Here is a 16,574-nt window from a genome sequence, read left to right as displayed (position 1 = left end):
CCTGGAGAGCGGCGCGCTGCGCCGTCCGCCCAAATCGCCCTGGTTGCTCTCGCTTTTGGGGGTTTTTTTCGGTCCAAGGGACCCTTCCCGCGGCGGGAGCGCGGTGCCCGGGCGCACCGCGGGCACAGCCGCGCCCGAGGCGCCGGCGGCGGCGTTGGCGCTTGGCCGCCCCGTCCGTGTGCGCGCCGAGCCGCCCGGCGCTGCGGCTGCGACGGGGCGGCCGGCCCCGGCCCCGACTCCGGCCCCGGCCCCGCCGCGGGGAGGCTGCCGCCGGGCCCCGGCCCGAGCCGGGGGGCGCGGGAGAGCCCCGCTGCCGCCGCGGCGCCGGCTCGCACGGCTCCCGCCCGGTGCGGCGGCGGCGGCGGGGGAGAGGCGGCTCCTGGCAGCCCCGCGGCAAAGCGCCGGCTGGAGGCGGCTGCGGGCTCTCCTCGCCCGCTCGCGGCGCGGGTTGGACGGCGGGGGCAGAGCAGCCTCCGCGGCGCAGTGATAGTGCAGTTTTCCTCGTCTGCTGCGCCGGGATGCTGCTGCCGCCGCCGGTGCCTGCCGCGGCCGCGCTCGGCCTCCCCGCGCCGCCGGCTCCCGCTGTGTTGCCGCCGGGATCCCGCCTTCTCCCCCCGCGCCGGCTGGGGCTGCTCGTCCGCTCCCGGCCCGCGGAGCCTGCGCCGCGCTTGGCGTCTCCCGCGCCGCATCCGCGCGTGATTCAGCGCGGCCGGCAGCACCGGGCTGCTCGCGCGGGGGGCGGGGGGGCGCACGGACGTGCGCGCCCGCTTGCCCGGGCGAGGCGCGCCACGTGCATGTGCCGCACATGCGGGGCGCGCAGGGGTGCGCCGTGCCCCCCCCGGCCGCCGCCCTCCCTGCCCCGCGGGGCCGCGCCGGGAGCGGGCCGCCCCCCCCTCCCCGCCCCCCCCCTCCCCGCGGCCGCTCCGCGGGCGCAGCAGCATCGGCGGCCCCGCCCGCCGGGCCCTGCATCCCGCTCGGCCAATGGGGGGCGGCGCCGCGGCGCCACGTGACGCGCCGGGCCGGGGACCTGCTGCTTCCCCCGCGCAGAGGGATGCGGGCGGCAGAGCGGGGCAGGCGGCGGCGGCGGCGGCTGCGCGGCGGCGGCCCCTCCGCGCCCTCCCCCCGCTCCCCGCCGCCCGGCCCCTATGGCAGCCGCTCCCCGCCCCGCCGCCGCCGGCACCCCCGCGCCGCCCCGCCGGGCCGCGCCGCCGCCGCTCGCCCCTCCGCCGCGCCCGGGCTCGGCCGCCGCCGTCTGACCCGCCGCCGGCCGCGGCCCCCGGGATGCGCAGCGGCCCCGGCGCCGCCCGCCGCTGCCCGCCACCGCGCCGCTTCGGGGGGCCGCCGCCGCCGCGGAGTTGAGCCGCGAAGTCATGGTGCTCTGGGAGCCCTCGGCGCCCCGGCAGTGCGGCGGCAGCAGCTGGACGCTGGGCGACTGCTTCTGCTGGCTGCTGCTGCCGGCGGCGCTGCTCATCGCCGCCCGCCCGGCGCGGCTCGCGGCTTTCCCTACCTCCTTAAGTGACTGCCAAACGCCCACCGGCTGGAACTGCTCCGGTAAGCGCCGCCGCTGCCCGCCGCGCCCCGCGCCGCTGCCTGGCGGCGCCCGCCGACGGCGAGCGCGGGGCTGCCCCGCCGCCGAGCCCCCGCCGCCGAGCCCCGGCCGCCGCCCGCAGCCCGCAGCCCGCCCCGGCCCCGGCCCCGCCGCCAAAGTTGCGGCGGGCGGCGAGTGACCGGGGCGGGCGCGCCGAGCCCCCGCGGAGGAGCGCGCCGAGTGCGCGGCGGCCCCTGCCCGGGCTGCGCTGCGCTGCGCTGCGCCCTGGCCCGCGTTCGGCGGCCCCGCGGGGCGCTGAGCGGTGCCGGGCTGGCGCGTGTGCGGGGCGGCGGGGCCGGGAGCCCGGGCACCTGCCGCGCCGTCGGGCTGACCCCGTGGCGAGTTGAGCGCGGAGGTCGCCCGCTGCCCCTCGCCGGCGGGTGAGGCGACCCAGAAATTAGGCTGCAGCAGTATCCCAAGGAAAACGGCGCTACCTGGGCTGATGTGTGTATCGTACTCATACCCGGGGATCGAGCAGGAATTTTCACTGTAGAGTCTTCCCTTAAAATGTGTTGTGACATGGTTAGAGCAGCAGCGTGTTTAAAAAAATCGATAGATTTAAATCTTAATGGTTTTGGAGTCTAATGTAGCTGTTTGGTTTAATACCTTGCTACGCACTGTTGGAGTGGGATGTCAGCTCCCGAAATCCGAAATTCATGCCTGCATTTGCGAATTGAGTCTTCAGTCAGATCTGTTGGTTTTCCTGTAGCAAATGAAGGCAGAGAGCTAGGTTCACGCAGCAGCTTGTGAGGAACCTGGCACCTCTCCTGTTAACTTAGAGGTGATCCATCTTCATCGGAGTCAGGCAGACCATCACAGAAAACACACAGCCTGTTTATCTTTATTACTGGGGTTTTGTTATATCATGGGCTGGAGAAATTCCAATTTGGACTTTTGTCCAACAGATTTGTGATTGTATGGGGATAAGTTAATGACATTTCCAACTCGAGGCAATGAAATAGCATAATTACTGGGTGACTTTTGAGGAAATGGAGCCTGTGAAATAGAAGAAAGTGTGTGAGGTTGTGGGGAATAAGGATTAATGGAGAGACCCAGGGAGAAACAGGACAAAAAGTGGAAAACCGAGGACAGGGAAGGACAAAAGAAAATCTGGACTATATTGTTTCATCAACAAGGTTATTGTGCTGCGCGCGTTAAACTGCAATCACCCCATATTGTTCCTCCTGCTAGACCAAGGCTGACATTTTTTTCTCTTTGCATTTGAGGTTATGATGACAGAGAAAACGATCTCTTTCTCTGCGACACCAATACCTGTAAATTTGATGGGGAGTGTTTAAGGATTGGAGACAGTGTGACTTGTGTCTGTCAGTTCAAGGTAAGAAGATTGAGATTTCATTCTTTAATTCATTAATGAGAATACAAATCAAGGATCTCTCTTTACAACCTATCACTTGGCAATTTATTTCTCTACATGCAGAGAAGTTAGAGGGGAAAACCTGGCAGCATGTATAAAGAGCTGGCAGGAGAACCAACTGGTGTCAAGAAGACATAAGTTTCTCTGGGAAAATGCAGATGCTATGGTTTTAAATGTCCCTTTGGGTCTGCAGCTTCAGGCTGTGCATTTCTGATTTTGTTTCTTTGCCCTTTTATCAAGGATTTAAAGTCCTTTCTAAATTCACTTCTGATACAGATCATGGCTTTCTGTATTCAGAGTTCTGATCTAGTTAAAGAAATGGATCTGTAATGTGCTTATGCAATGTCTTCAGAAAGGCTGCACGGTGACAGTGCTTGTGATCGTTCGTCTGCTCAGCTGATCAGATTAAAAAGAAATCCCCCTGTTCCAAAATTATAAACTTCCTTTAGGTTTTATATAGTTTTAGTGGGCTTTTACTGAGTAGCAGGGGTTTTTGCTTCTCTCTCTCTTTCTCCTCTCTCCTTGCAGCTAAGTCTGAACCTCAGGCGTTCTCGTAGTCGTATGGTTTCATTATGAAGGGTTGCATTTAGTATGTTTTAGCCAACTCACGAAACAGCTGTGCTTTACATAATGACCTGAATAAAAATTGAACAAATTAAAAGGGTTTTAAGCATGTACCAGCACGTGTTGTATATACGTTTACGCCCCTGTGGTTTCTTGCATTTTAATGCAGATCTGTGAAGTTGTGGAACTTGAAACGCTGATCTCAATGTTTACAGTAGAACAGGCCAAATAGTGCATAGTTCAGGATTGTGCACATCTGTAATGATTAATTTATTATTGAGCTGTGATAGACTATTCACTTTGAAGCATGACAAGTATCATTTGTATTTCTAGAGCCAAACACATCTTGGGAGAATAACCCTAAGTGATAAAATTCCTCAATTTATAATAAAGAAGGAGTTTCCTGTTTTAAAAAGAAAACAATTGTTTGCTACAGTTATTGCAGTGATTGTGTTTCCCGTGTTGAGGGAGTGTTCATACTGACCATGTATTTTTTTTTAATTCCATTTCTAGTTTGCATATGATCAAATCTCAGTGTGGAAATATTGTTTTGAGCAGAGCAGCAGTGAGCATTTGCCTTGGCTCTGCATGTTCGGTGATTTAGGGCTGCTGTGTTTTCCTAAGAAAAAGCTGTAATGGAGTGAACGTTTGTGACTCGCCTCGTTGTCTGGTGGCAAGCTAGGGCAGATGCTGTGCCACAAGCGCTGAGATCTTAGGGTATCTACAGAGAACATCAGGTTCCTGTCTTTGGTCCCGGTTTGGTGTTGGCAGCTGGTTAAAGCAGTGGGCTAGTAGTCTGGAAGGAGCAAATCCAGACTCTGTTAATGGCAGGGAAGACGATGGCAGCTACGTTTTCCCAAGGCAAGGGTGCTAGTCCCTGGTGACTTAGGATAAAGGAAGCCTAATAAAACCCTCTGGATATATTGTCTCGTCTTTGCGAGATTAACGTTATCTGCATGCTGAGTTGGACAGCTCTGTGAGGGGGTATTTGAAACAGAATTAAAGAAATTAAATAATCAGTGTATGAGTATGTAAATGTGATCAAAAGAATGAACTGGGCACTAGTGGGCCTGATCGCTAGTAATCGGTAGTAAAAGGGCTGAAATCAGTAGTAATCTTTCCCTTGGTTTCAGTGGCCATTGGATCAGGCCTCCTAAGCACTCAAAGCTCTTTGCCGTGATTCCAGGCGCTCTTGGAGCTATGGAGACGACGGTATGGATGTGACCTCGCAGGGCAAAGTACCAGGGGCTGAGTCTGTACTGGCTCGGCAAAGGGCTGTGCTGGTGCTCTGGGTTTCTACCGTCAAATCAATCCGCTTTGATACAGACAGAGCTGGGGGGATGTTAGCTTCTCTTGTAACACCAGTGGACAAGGTGACAAGCCGAAACGATATGCCACCAGAGTAGAAAATTAATTTCTAACGCGTGGTCTGTGGCTGACTGAGTAGTGCAGAAGCAGCCGGGTGATCTCTGTCGCAGGTGAGGGGGTTCTCCATCACAGTTCAGGTGCCCCGTTTCAGAGACAGCTCTCTGGGGTGATAGTGAGCAAATCAATAGCAGACTCCTCATCACTATAATTACTTTTTATGTTTTCTCCAGAATTTGCCAGGGGCTTTGAATGCAGCTTGAGAGAATAGACAAGGACTGAAAGCTAATTTTGCCTCTGCACTGTTCCGAAGTCCTGGGCTGGCCAGCCCTGGTCTGGAGGGACAGGGGGAGGTGGGAGCGGGGAGCAGGGCTGCTGCAGTTTTGGTCTGGGTGTTTTTTAAATCAGAATCACAGACATATGTCTTACCAAGTGGAGATAATAAGAAATAATTTCTCATTATTTGAAAAGGCAAGCCAGGTCAGACTGCTCCGGAGCACCAGAGTTAGGTCTCTGCTCTGCAGTGCCTCTGAGCAGGGCAGCTGGCTCGCTGCCCTCAGGCCCCAGTTGCCAGTGGCTAACTGGGGCCAAAGAGACTTCACAACTGGCCAGTGTTTCTTGTGACTCTGTAGGCCCTGTTGATTAGCAGGGTCTGTGTCCAAGCCCACCTGAACCCATAGGTCTGGCAGCCTGTATTATTTTTGGACATATTCATGCAGTCTGAAAGGGAAAACAAAGTGGGGTATTTCAGTTCATGTTGCATGTTTTTTCTCTTTAGTCACCAAGACTGCAAGTGTTCACTATTTCCTATGTGAGGAGTCCTGTTTTTATGTGAGCTAAATCCCTCACGTGCTTTAGTGTCTGTGAAACTGGAACATTACTTGGCCAACTTGCAGCTTTATATTGGATTTCTGGAATAAATTCTCATATTACTTAGTTCAAAACAAGTAGTTTGGGGAGTAGTTAATCTACTTCCAAGGAGGAGGAAGAGGTCAAACTTCCACAGTGTTACCAGGAGGAGGAGTTAGGCAAGTCAGTCATTTCCTTTAGAAAATAAACCTTCTCTTTTAACTGACCCTGATGCTTGCAAAGTCTGTTTGTCTGTGCGAGTGGCTGTGGGCGTTCAAGCCTGCTGGCGCTAAGGCAGGCAGCCTTTGGCAGGTACCGTCTGAATGGGGCATGTTCGTTCCCCTCCTTCACAGGCGTATTTTAAAAACCCGTGTGCGTAAGGGAGACTTTGACAGCGTGGCCCTGTGCCTCTGGATTCAGCGGGAGTTTTGACATGGCTTTTACTGAGTGCTTGGTCAGGCCTTACGCTAGGGCCTGAAAATCATTCTCACGTCCAGGGCTTGATGTATCGAGTCCTAAACCAATGACAAATATGGATTGCTAGACTGAGGGAGCTATGACAGTCTAATATACTCCAGCACCAGAAAGAAATACTTTGTGACAATAAAAGGATGTGAATGCTGGATTTATTGGTATAAAGTATAAGAATCTGGGCTTAGCAGATCACAAGCTACCTGGCTATTAAAGTCAGGTGGGCATTCCCATCAGTGGCTTTGCTTTCGCTCCCTCAGTAAGGTCCACCATGATTTCAGCACAGCTTTCAAGGCCAGCCCACCTCAAAGCCAAAGCAGGAGCCATCTGCAAGCTTTCACCGCTTTTGTTCCCAGCGGCTCATCAGCAGCTTCTTAGCCCCCTCCTTCCCATCAGCAGACCCATCGTGCCAAGGTAGTGGTGGAAAGAGCGGGGAGCAGATGCGGGGAAATACAGCTGGCAAGAAGCAGTTTGAGAAGGGAAAGGGTTCATCACGTGTAGGTATGTAGTTGGTGACACCTCATCGTGGAGTGCCTTCTACCTCACCTCTGAAGCCAAGTTTGGGTATGTCTGGAGCAACACGAGAGAGGAGGAAAAATCTGCAAGGAGTATTAGTCCTTCCTGGAGCCCTGGTGTCTCTCAAATACATTTTCAAATTGTCAAGCTTTGGAAGAAGTTCTAGCCCACCTAACGGCAAATCTTTCACTGATTTCTTTGGCTCAGGATTTCATTTTTGATGTTTTATATTGTTAAGGTAGGGCCATTTGGCCTTTCAGATTTAAAGCTGAGACAGTGTAAAGGGTCCTCTCTTGCTCTGGGTGAAACCTGTGAAGAACTTGCCCCTTGGGAACAAGATCAAACATTGTTTCTACATATAGCAGAGCCTATTGAGACACTTTGGGCCCAGTTCTGTGCAGATTGCTCTGACGAAAGGTCTCGAAGGTGTCAAACAGATAAAATGTGTAAAACAAGCATGATTTGATACTTCATGCTTTAAAAAATTCACGATCGTGTTAATTGTCCTGGTTAAGTATTCTGTATCACCCTCCAGCGATTGCTGTTGAGCTTCTCGATGAAGTTGGCATTTTCTGTTTTTAACATTGCTCAGATTTGGAATCTAATCGTGAAAATAGCATAGAAACACTTTTTAATCAGCTGTTTAAAACCTCTGAATCAAGGAGCTCTTTGTTAGATGAGGAAGGAGAGGATTTTTATTGCTGGTTTTGTTGCTGGTTTCCTTTCCTGTTTTAAAGGAAGAGAACACTGGAGGTGGGCAGCAGCCCTGCAAGACTTGAGAAAATAGAACACATAAGGAAAATGTCATTTGATTTGGCCCAATCAAAATGTCACTCTGACCAACTATGAATAATTTCTTGGCAGCCACTCTCTGTGGAGGCCTGCAATTAATGTAGTTAATCATTTCTGTAGTCATTCGTATCGAAGCGTATTTGGTATTTATAACCCTGGAATTTCAGTTCTCCATTTCATATTGTGCGTTATGTACACACCTAAGGTACTTTGTGGCCTAAGATAGCTGAATAGGTAGTACGATTTCTTTTTAATTTTTACTTGGATTTAAGCAGAGGTGAGCATTTGTAAATAATAATTGTGATCATTCCATTTGTTATAATTAAACAATGAGGCATAGCAGGAGTACAGTAATCACGAGATAATCATTTCCCTGGTATAATTACCACGTACAGGGTACATCCAAGTATTTCTCAGCCTCGGAGTGTGATTATCTTATGATAACTGTACCCTGTAGGTTGCCCAATTTTCAATATAAAATGGAATTATTTTTATTAAAATGAACGAGAGAGGGCAAAGCTGTCTTTCAGTGGTGGAGGAGAGAAAGCTGACAGTCTGCAGAAGAGCTGAGCAGAAGTTTCAGCTGGAGGAGGAGTGTGTCGCTTGTGCAGGCTCTGGGCTCCGCAGAGCACTGGCTCGGGCTGGGCTGCCGGGCTGCAGCGAGGGCTTGTGCCTTCGGGAGTGTCCCAGCCGGAGCTTGCTGGGAGCAGAAACGTCTGCAGAAAGAGGGATGGATTTTGATCATAGTTCTCTCACAATAATTAGCCTCTGTTCGAGCTGTCCTAATTATAGCTAAGGACTTAAATAGAGAATTATAGGCACACAGATGGACACTTCCGTGTGTGCAAAGGACTGTGTCCGTAGCAATGGGTGTGTGTATGTGAAGGAGGAGGTGGGGAAAAGAGTGTCTGTCTGTTATGATTTGCCTGTTGCCATCCAAGGGAAACGCGTGAGCCGCTATTGCACGTCGGAGGAGCAGTGTGTCTTGCTCTCCCATCTCTGGGAACGGCCCGTCCTCCTCCTCCTCCTCCTCCTCTCGGAGGAAGAGACCTCACCGTGGGCAGCTACTGAACACTCTGCCCATGCAGATCATTTCTGCCCCTTGCCTACATCGAGTCTGGCTTATACTCCTTTCCCTTTTGTTGTTTTAATTTTCCCTCTGCTCCCCTACTGGTAGCGGGAGGAGGAGGAGAAGCAGACAGCTGCTCCCGTCCTGTTGTCACCCCAGGTTACAGTGCTGCAATGGGGGGGGGACGAACCGACGCGTGCCGTCCTGCTTGCGTTGTTAACGCTGCGCTTCCCTTGTCCCTGTTCCGTAGTGCAACAGTGACTACGTGCCCGTGTGCGGCTCCAACGGGGACACCTACCAGAACGAGTGCTACCTGAAACAGGCTGCCTGCAAGCAGCAGAGTGAAATACTCCTGGTGTCGGAAGGGTCGTGCGCGACAGGTACGTACAGTGCACTTCAGAGTGCCGCCAAAACTCACTGTGCCACTGAACAAAATAGCCTGCAGACACAACAGCTCTTCTGTATCCCTCCTTTGAATTAATCCTGAGTTAATATTGTATAGTCTTACGCGTGAGAAATTGCTGCTATCCATTCCTTTAAACAACTAACCTAGTATAGGCTGACAGTATCCTACGCTGTGTAGTATACTCCTGACACTGTTTTGAAGGGTGCAGCATAGAAGTTGACTTCTGTTTTTAATATTTATTTTTTTGTTCCTCCTCATTCTGTGCACTGTGTACACTTGCATGCTGTTACTACAAGTAACTGGAAACACATTAAACGAGCAGATGTCTGGTAAATGGGCATGCAGATTACTACAAACCTCTCCATAATCTAGAGGGGATAGAATTGGAGTATTATTGCCTACAATTCTGTTTCTTAGATTTTTCTTTATGTATTTAGGACCACATTCCCAGCTGGTATACTTCAGTGGAGCTCCCCTGAGCATACCGAGCCGCACCAACTTATACCAGCTGCGGAACTGGCCCAAACCACACTTAATTAACAGATCTGTGCAGTAGCTCTTTTTGGACTTTCTGAAAGAATTCAGGGAAGGGTATGTTAAAGCTGACTCTTATTTCTTAAGACATCTTTGCTTAACTCTGAGCATGGTGAGCTTTATGAAAAAGCTAGAAAAGTGAATGAGCAAAATCTGACAGGAAAACTGACTTGCTTGTGTGCAGGAATTCTTGAGGTTTTTCTTTTGTGCTCCGTATCCGTTAGAGCTGAGCAGTGAAGTTACCTTGAAAGGAATGGAAGGAGCAAGTCTTTGTTCTTGAGAGAATTCTTTAAACTTAAAGCGGATCTTTTTTCAGGTGAGGATGGAGGAGTCAATAAAAAGTGCATTAGAGAAACTTTGTGCAGTGCCACAATTTTGTGTTTCTTATACCTAAGAGAAAATAAACTTCTTTCCATGGAAATTTGTTTTTCTCTGAAGCTCTTACCTGACAATTTTCAAGAGGAAAAAAACATATGCTGCAATCTTTTCTGTCTATAAATTGGTATTAAATGGAGCTCAGGCTGACAAAACCTATTGTGGCATAGGAATTCTTTGACTTAGCAAATTCTCTCAGCACAACAACTGGTCTTTTTTTGTTCGAACTTTTTGATTAAAGGGATAATTTCAGTGCATTGCTACATCTTTTCTTAAACTTGCTTGTTACCAGCAATGGCCATGTTTCAAGGATTCTCTCTGAAACGCAGTGTGGATTTCTGACACGGAAAAGAAGAAAGGGTTTCCTGAAGTCTCGGTCATTTGGCCTCGTTTTCCTCCTCTCAGAGATGGAGCTCTTACCAATTATGAGCACCTGCACACTGACTCCGCTAAGCGTGATCAGACTGCGCCGCCGCCGCCTCCTTGGTGCTGTCGAGGAAAAACGGGCCTGTCTGTGAAAGCAGGCAGAGGGAGGGAAATGCTGCTGGCAGAGAGCAGCCTTCCCCGGCCAGGCCGAGAAGGGAGCAAGCGCGCAAATCCGTGGGCTGCAGGGGGAGAGGGTACACAGTACCCTTCAGCGGCAAACGGGGCTGCCAAAGCAGCCAGCAGCCCTGCTAGGCCGTGACAGGCAGGGAGCTGGGCAGGAGTCCAGGAGGATGAAGAGGAAACCTGGGGGTCCGTTTCCTCCAAACAGCCAGAGACTGCAGCCAGTTCGCAGTGGGAGATGGGCGATAGCAGGCGCGCATCCCTTTCTCGGTCCTGGGGAGACCTGGCGTGCGTGGAGGACCAGTGCTCCCACGCTCGAGGCTATGGTGATGGAGACACTTGTCTTCCCCCTTTCCTCAAGAGTGATCTGGGAAGAAGCACTGGGACAGGGAATCAGATCAAGTGTATGCAGGAGGTGGTCATTCAGAAAAGAAAAAAATCATTTTTTGTTCTCTTTTCCAAGCTGCTCTTGCCTCTCTTCCATGTTGTCCTACTGTGTACATCTACTATTTTAAGACTTGACCGATTAGAAAACCAGTGCAGTGGAGTGGTGAGGCTCTCCTGCTTTCAGCTAGTCAAACATTTTGAATCAGTCTCTGGCATTTTTGGCAGAAAAGGTTTGACAGATCTATTTAAGTAAAGGTTTTCCTTTTTTAATTTGAGCAACAATGGCATTTACAAACCCGTTCAGATCTACCAGACCTTACTGCCAATAAATTGGACCCGATAGTTATGTGCTAGCTGAGTTTCAAAGCAGCCTTTCCAAGCTCTTTCTGTGACGCGGTGCTGGTGAGTGGATAACCCCTTCACAAAGCAAAAAGAGAGCAACCTTCCTCCCTTGCCTCCAGAAGAAACCTCTCTTAATGGATATTTGGTTGCCCTGTATATGTGTGCGTTTCTTTACTTTGCCTTGGTTAGGAAGCTTCATGATGAAGTTCTTGGCTTGGTGATTTTGTGAAGATGCACTTTCTAAATCTGTGAATCTGCTTTTTCCATCCAAAAAAACACTACAGTGAGTTGAGAAAAATAAAGAAAACATACTTTGTTTTAAAACTCAGCAGCAACCTTGAAGCATGGCACTTTAATCATTTATTTAAAGACTTTGAATAGTAATTTCAGTAGTTTATTTAAACTAGTTATGTTCTGATGAGCTGTCAGTGCTTTGTACATATAATGACATTAATTTCCAATTGGTCTGTCATCAACTAAATGTATTTAAAAATACTGTTTGATGATGATGGTATAGTAATGGTCAAGTGAAGTAACTACACAACTGTTAACTACAGAGCTCCTGGAGCTGCTTTATCAGTCTCAGTACAACAAAACGAGACAGAGGCTTGTGAGCACATTACAGCACTCCAGGGCCCAGGTTATTTTAGTCTTAGAGAGAGTTTAAAGAAAAAGAACTCAGACATGAGAAAGATGGGTTGAGTGAACTCCGTTCAGCTAGATCTCTGTAATTTACCCAGGGATAACATCAAACATAAGATACACTGTAATACATTTAACTGAACAGTGTTGCTTTACATATTTACAGGACATACTGTAGCACATGAATATAAATTTCATTCTTTTCTCTCTTCAGATGCAGGCTCAGGATCTGGGGACGGAGGTAAGAGCCATCTTTTAATATTTTTGTGCCTATGTGTACACACATTGTCTTTCACAATTTCAGACTGTAAGTGGATACGCTTTGCACTTTAGCTGTTACACTACATACTGCCTTTCGTTTCACTTTTTTCTGAAAAAGTGACATTTTGCATTTTAGTCAAGTTGGAGCCTAATAATGACACGCGTTTTCTAGGGAAATTCAGAAAGCTGTATTGCTTCTAATAGGATTTCGAATTATTCATGAGTTGTGCTAGGAGCTCTATCTCCATCTACTGTTACTGTTGCTCTCATTTGTTTTATGTTTAGAATAATATTTCTTCTGTTTTTAAAACATGAACCAAACCCTTGGCACCTCCTCACTAGAGGGTTCGAACCAAATATTTTGTGGTAGTGGAGAGAATTCTTTAAAATATGTGAAGAAATGTCACAGTCAGGAAAAGAATGATGTGTTTTTGTAAGAACAGCAGCAAAATTTAAAACATAAAGAGTCCAAACCCTTTGCTACATGCAGCGGAAACTGTAAAACATGGGTGAACTTGCATTTAAGTTGGGAGTTTTTTATTTGTGTGATTTCTCAGGTGTGGTGACGTACAGGTTTGCTTGCTTAATACCGATGCTAGGTTTGGTGCCTGGCTCTCCTGGGGGAAGGATAACGGGTGGCTGTGGGCAGTGCTGTGCCGCGGGGAAGGGAGCGTTGCTCTCCGGAGCCGCTGCTGCGGTGAGGCCGGCAAAGACGACTTCCCGGGCGAGGGCTGGCTGGGCTGGCTGTGGAGGATCACCCGTGGGAGCGACCCTCGTTTCTGCCTGCGGCCTCCGGCAAGGTGGTGGCTGGGGGCCTGGCGCCCTGGGCGAGCTAGAGGAGCCGCGTGGCGGGGAGCAGCGGGGACGGGGCCTGCTTGGCGCGGACGTCGCCCTGGGCCTCGCGGGGCTCCTCCGCTCGGCCCCGTCTGCCGCCGGGAGCCCAGCCAGCTGCTCTGCCAGCGAAACGGCAGCCGCTCTGGGCCTTCGCTCTGTCTTACGGCCGATCCTGGCCATCGGTTCTGGCTGGGTTCAAGCTTTTCATATGCAGTCCCATTAAACAGCAAAATAGCACCCAGTCCTCGTGCAGCTTTGGTTACAAGTATACTAGAGAGCACAACACATAGGTAAAGGGTTATTTCTAGTGATCAACATCCGCGTTGAGGCACTTGCAAGGGACCCCCCTTTCAGATATTGGACTTGGACTGTTTTCTGGGAATCAGGAGATTTTAAGGTGCCTCAGATTCATCTCCCAAAAACCAAGACTTAAGAAATCACTAGTCATTTCCAAAAAGTTTGCCTAGCTTTACTATTTTCATAATGTTCTTTCAGATTTTGCTTTTGAACTGGGCTAGACCAAAGAGAGATTCCTGATTCAGTGGTTAACAGAAATATGCAACTTAATTTATGTTTCTAGTACATTTTTCACACATATGGTCTATAAATCAGTTTTCAAATGAGCAAAGTCACATAAAATTCATCATGTTATACCAAGGAAAACAGGTGAGATTTCAGATTTGTGGTATAAATATGGTGGGGAGGGGAGAAACTTGGCCACTTTCTAGAAGTAATGAATTCCAGACTCAAAGAGCATAGAAACTTGAAAGTGTGATTTCCAAACAATTTCATTTTAAAAAGCTGAGGTTGGCAAAAAAGGAGCAGAACAGGACCTTGGGGACTGACTAGGCAGGTAGTAAGGGAGCAGATTTGTGAAGTAGACAGGATCAGGTTGGTGTGTGTTTTTAAAGGCCTACAAAGCTGCCTTTTACAATGCAAGATTTAGTAGGCAGCCACTGGTGTTCTTGAAGCACAAAAGCGTATTAATGTGCCATGCGAAACTAAATCCATCCAAGTAGATGTTGTCACTTCATCACTCTTTACCAGAGTGGTGATGTAAAAGTTGTAATAAATTTTGGCTGTCATTACAATAACTCTCATAAAATCCATTCCAACACTTGTGAGTAGGAAGTTTCTCTATGAAAAGTCTGAGTCTTAGGTATATCATCAGTTTTCCTTTCTGTCTCCCTTCAAACAGTTAGCATGGGTTAGCAAACTGCTAACCGGTGCAGCCTCTTTTTCTTTTTTCCTCAAACTGCAGCAGTCGGGACTCCCCAAGCAGGCCGTACTTGTACCTAAATCAGCAGCTTGAGACACAAAGAGGCTAGTGAGTCTTAGGATGGTCGTGCTGAACGCGGCATGTGGGGGAGATGCTGGGCGTGCCTGCAGCGAGGTGCCTGGGGTACCTCGGGCCCTGGGAAGCCAGCGGTCGCTCTCAAACCGATTTGTCCCGCTTCTCGTTGCCGTTGGAGTGCTGCCAGGACGCAAACCAGCGCAACGCTTTGGCGTTACTGTTTGCTCTGTATCGCATCGCTCAGGCTTGGCAAACCTTCTGTCAAGATTCGCGTCCGCCTTGCGTGGCTGTCGCAGTCTGTGCGTTCAGGGGTTTGGGGCAAAGAGGGAGATCCCAGTGCAGGGGCGCTTGGGGGTTGCTGTGGGCACTGGCAGGCTGTGTGGTCTCATGGGCATGTTGGATTAGGAGGCTCTAGCAGAAAGGAATTTAACGTTAGAGTTTTAAATGAAGCAGACAAAATCCAGCCAATAACATCGGTAGGGCTGGGGGTGGCTGGGATCTCCTCTTCCCTCACGCAGTATGAAGAAGGATCTGGGCTGTGGAGAATATGTGGGCAATGCTCCTTCTCTGATACAGCGTTAACTCAGTTCGCAAGCTAGTAAAGGACATAAAGCTTTTCCAGTTCTGGGAACATACCAAGCTTCTTGCTTTTTGGTGGTTTCTCCCATGACCAGTGCTCTTCAGCTCTTCATTTTTGCTTTTCCCTGAAATCTTTTTCAAGTGAGATTATAATTGGTGGATGGTTCGGAAATTACTGGAAAGGGGCTGGATGGATATTCTCAAACACACAGTGTGGTCACACAACCCTTGTTCTCTTAGGAAAGTCGTTTGAGGAGGAACAGAGGCCACATTTTACCTGCTGCGTTTCCCTCCTGCTCATTCCTACCTAGGGCTGCAGAGAAGCCTTCTCAGTTTAATACGTGGGGGTTGGAATTTTCTGCCTTACTTTCAGGGATGCTGGAATCAGAGAAGTCCCAGCTGTTTAGTACTTAATGATCTTGGGGGCTTTCCAGGTTGACTTAATATTGTTTTACATGCAATAACACACAAAAATCCCCTTATTTATGGAGCGATGGGAGATTCTTAATGTCATTTGATTACCAAGCCTTTAGCACAGTCACTTTTGGGGATATCTGGCAAATGGATAAGAGTACTAGGTGTTGAAATGTCTCACTGCAGAAGAAATTTTCCCATTAAATGAGGACTGAAAGTGCAGAATTGAAAGCTGTTTCTGTGTTCTGATTGCAGAAACCGGGGGTTTGGCGTGGATTGAAGAACCCATACCCCAGAAAGATACCAGGGAGAAGGAATAAGTGTGAAAGACTTTGTATAGAGAGTGATGTAGAAATTGTTTTCATCTACATTGTTCTCCAGACAAATCTGAGTGATTCATGTGTTGGTTTCAAGCAGCCTGGTAATGAATTCTTGCTCGTTTCCTAGCTTTCTTCAAGCAGCAACAAAGTCGAGATGCGATATTTTATTATAGTTCTTAATGTGCTAAGAACATCTCTCCTTGGTTACCTTTTTACATTAAACATTTTTTCCTCCCTGCATTATCTGTATTCTTTGCTCTGTTGATTGGCTTTCATTCATATTCTGATTGATTTACTCTGGGTGACTATCTCACTAGGTGCTTTTGTGATCCCCAGCACTGAAGTGCATAAGCACCTACATCGAATTAGTTACAGAGCCTCATTCAATTTCCATTAAAGTCCTACTGACTCCAGTGGGAATTGTATAGGGCCCCTGGGTACGCAGATCTTATCCTCCTTTGATTTTTATGTTAATTTTTTTTATGATTTAGACTAAAGCACAATGAAAAAACAAGTCATAATTCATCAATACGATCGTCAGTTATTTTACAGTAGCATCTAGAGGCTCTAATTATAAGATTAGGACTCCATTGTGGTAGACCCTGGTACTGTGAGGCACATCTTCACAGGGAGAGAGGGAATAAAACTCTATGGAGCAGAGACTGAATATCAAGTTAGGCAAAGGCTGAAAGTTGCATTGTACCCCAGTGGCTGAGTTGGGAATACCACATGCCACGTCAGAGCCACATCAGAGCCAAACCACTGCTGTCGTTTGAACCACACTTTCTCAGCAGACCCATATGTAATCCAGAAAAAATGAGCCATTGCACTGTTCTTTAAGTTATTCCTAATTTGCCATTGTTAGATACATCATGAAACTCAACAACCTTTCGGACTGCTTTTTTTGCCCCTCTTTCCCTCTTTCTCCCTTTTATTTATATAAAGGAAGAGAGTGAGTTTTTTGTTTGTTCTTTTGAGCTTATCGCAGAAATTGAAGTCCTTCAATTCTTGGTATGTGTCGACATGTAGATCTAATGATACATTTGGAATT

General features: G+C 49.0%; 1 protein-coding gene across 2 annotated transcripts in view; it reads left to right on the top strand.

Annotated features, from left to right (window-relative positions):
• Nucleotides 1–16,574, top strand: part of TMEFF2 (transmembrane protein with EGF like and two follistatin like domains 2) — a 213,335-nt gene that overhangs the window by 71,175 nt on the left and 125,586 nt on the right. Inside the window, exons 1-4 of one of the 2 annotated variants that reach the window (XM_064515114.1) lie at nucleotides 1,294–1,551; nucleotides 2,815–2,924; nucleotides 8,840–8,969; nucleotides 12,036–12,062. In XM_064515114.1, coding sequence (XP_064371184.1) covers nucleotides 1,371–1,551; nucleotides 2,815–2,924; nucleotides 8,840–8,969; nucleotides 12,036–12,062 — 448 coding nt within the window. In that variant the 5' untranslated portion in view covers nucleotides 1,294–1,370. Of the gene's footprint in view, nucleotides 1–1,293; nucleotides 1,552–2,814; nucleotides 2,925–8,839; nucleotides 8,970–12,035; nucleotides 12,063–16,574 lie in introns of those variants that run through there. The other variant, XM_064515115.1, reaches the window with a different exon arrangement.

Source organism: Dromaius novaehollandiae, chromosome 7 (genome assembly GCF_036370855.1).
Source record: "Dromaius novaehollandiae isolate bDroNov1 chromosome 7, bDroNov1.hap1, whole genome shotgun sequence".
NCBI lineage: Eukaryota > Metazoa > Chordata > Aves > Casuariiformes > Dromaiidae > Dromaius > Dromaius novaehollandiae.
The sequence above is the reverse complement of the archived record's forward strand: the minus strand, read 5'-3'. Positions and strand labels throughout refer to the sequence as shown.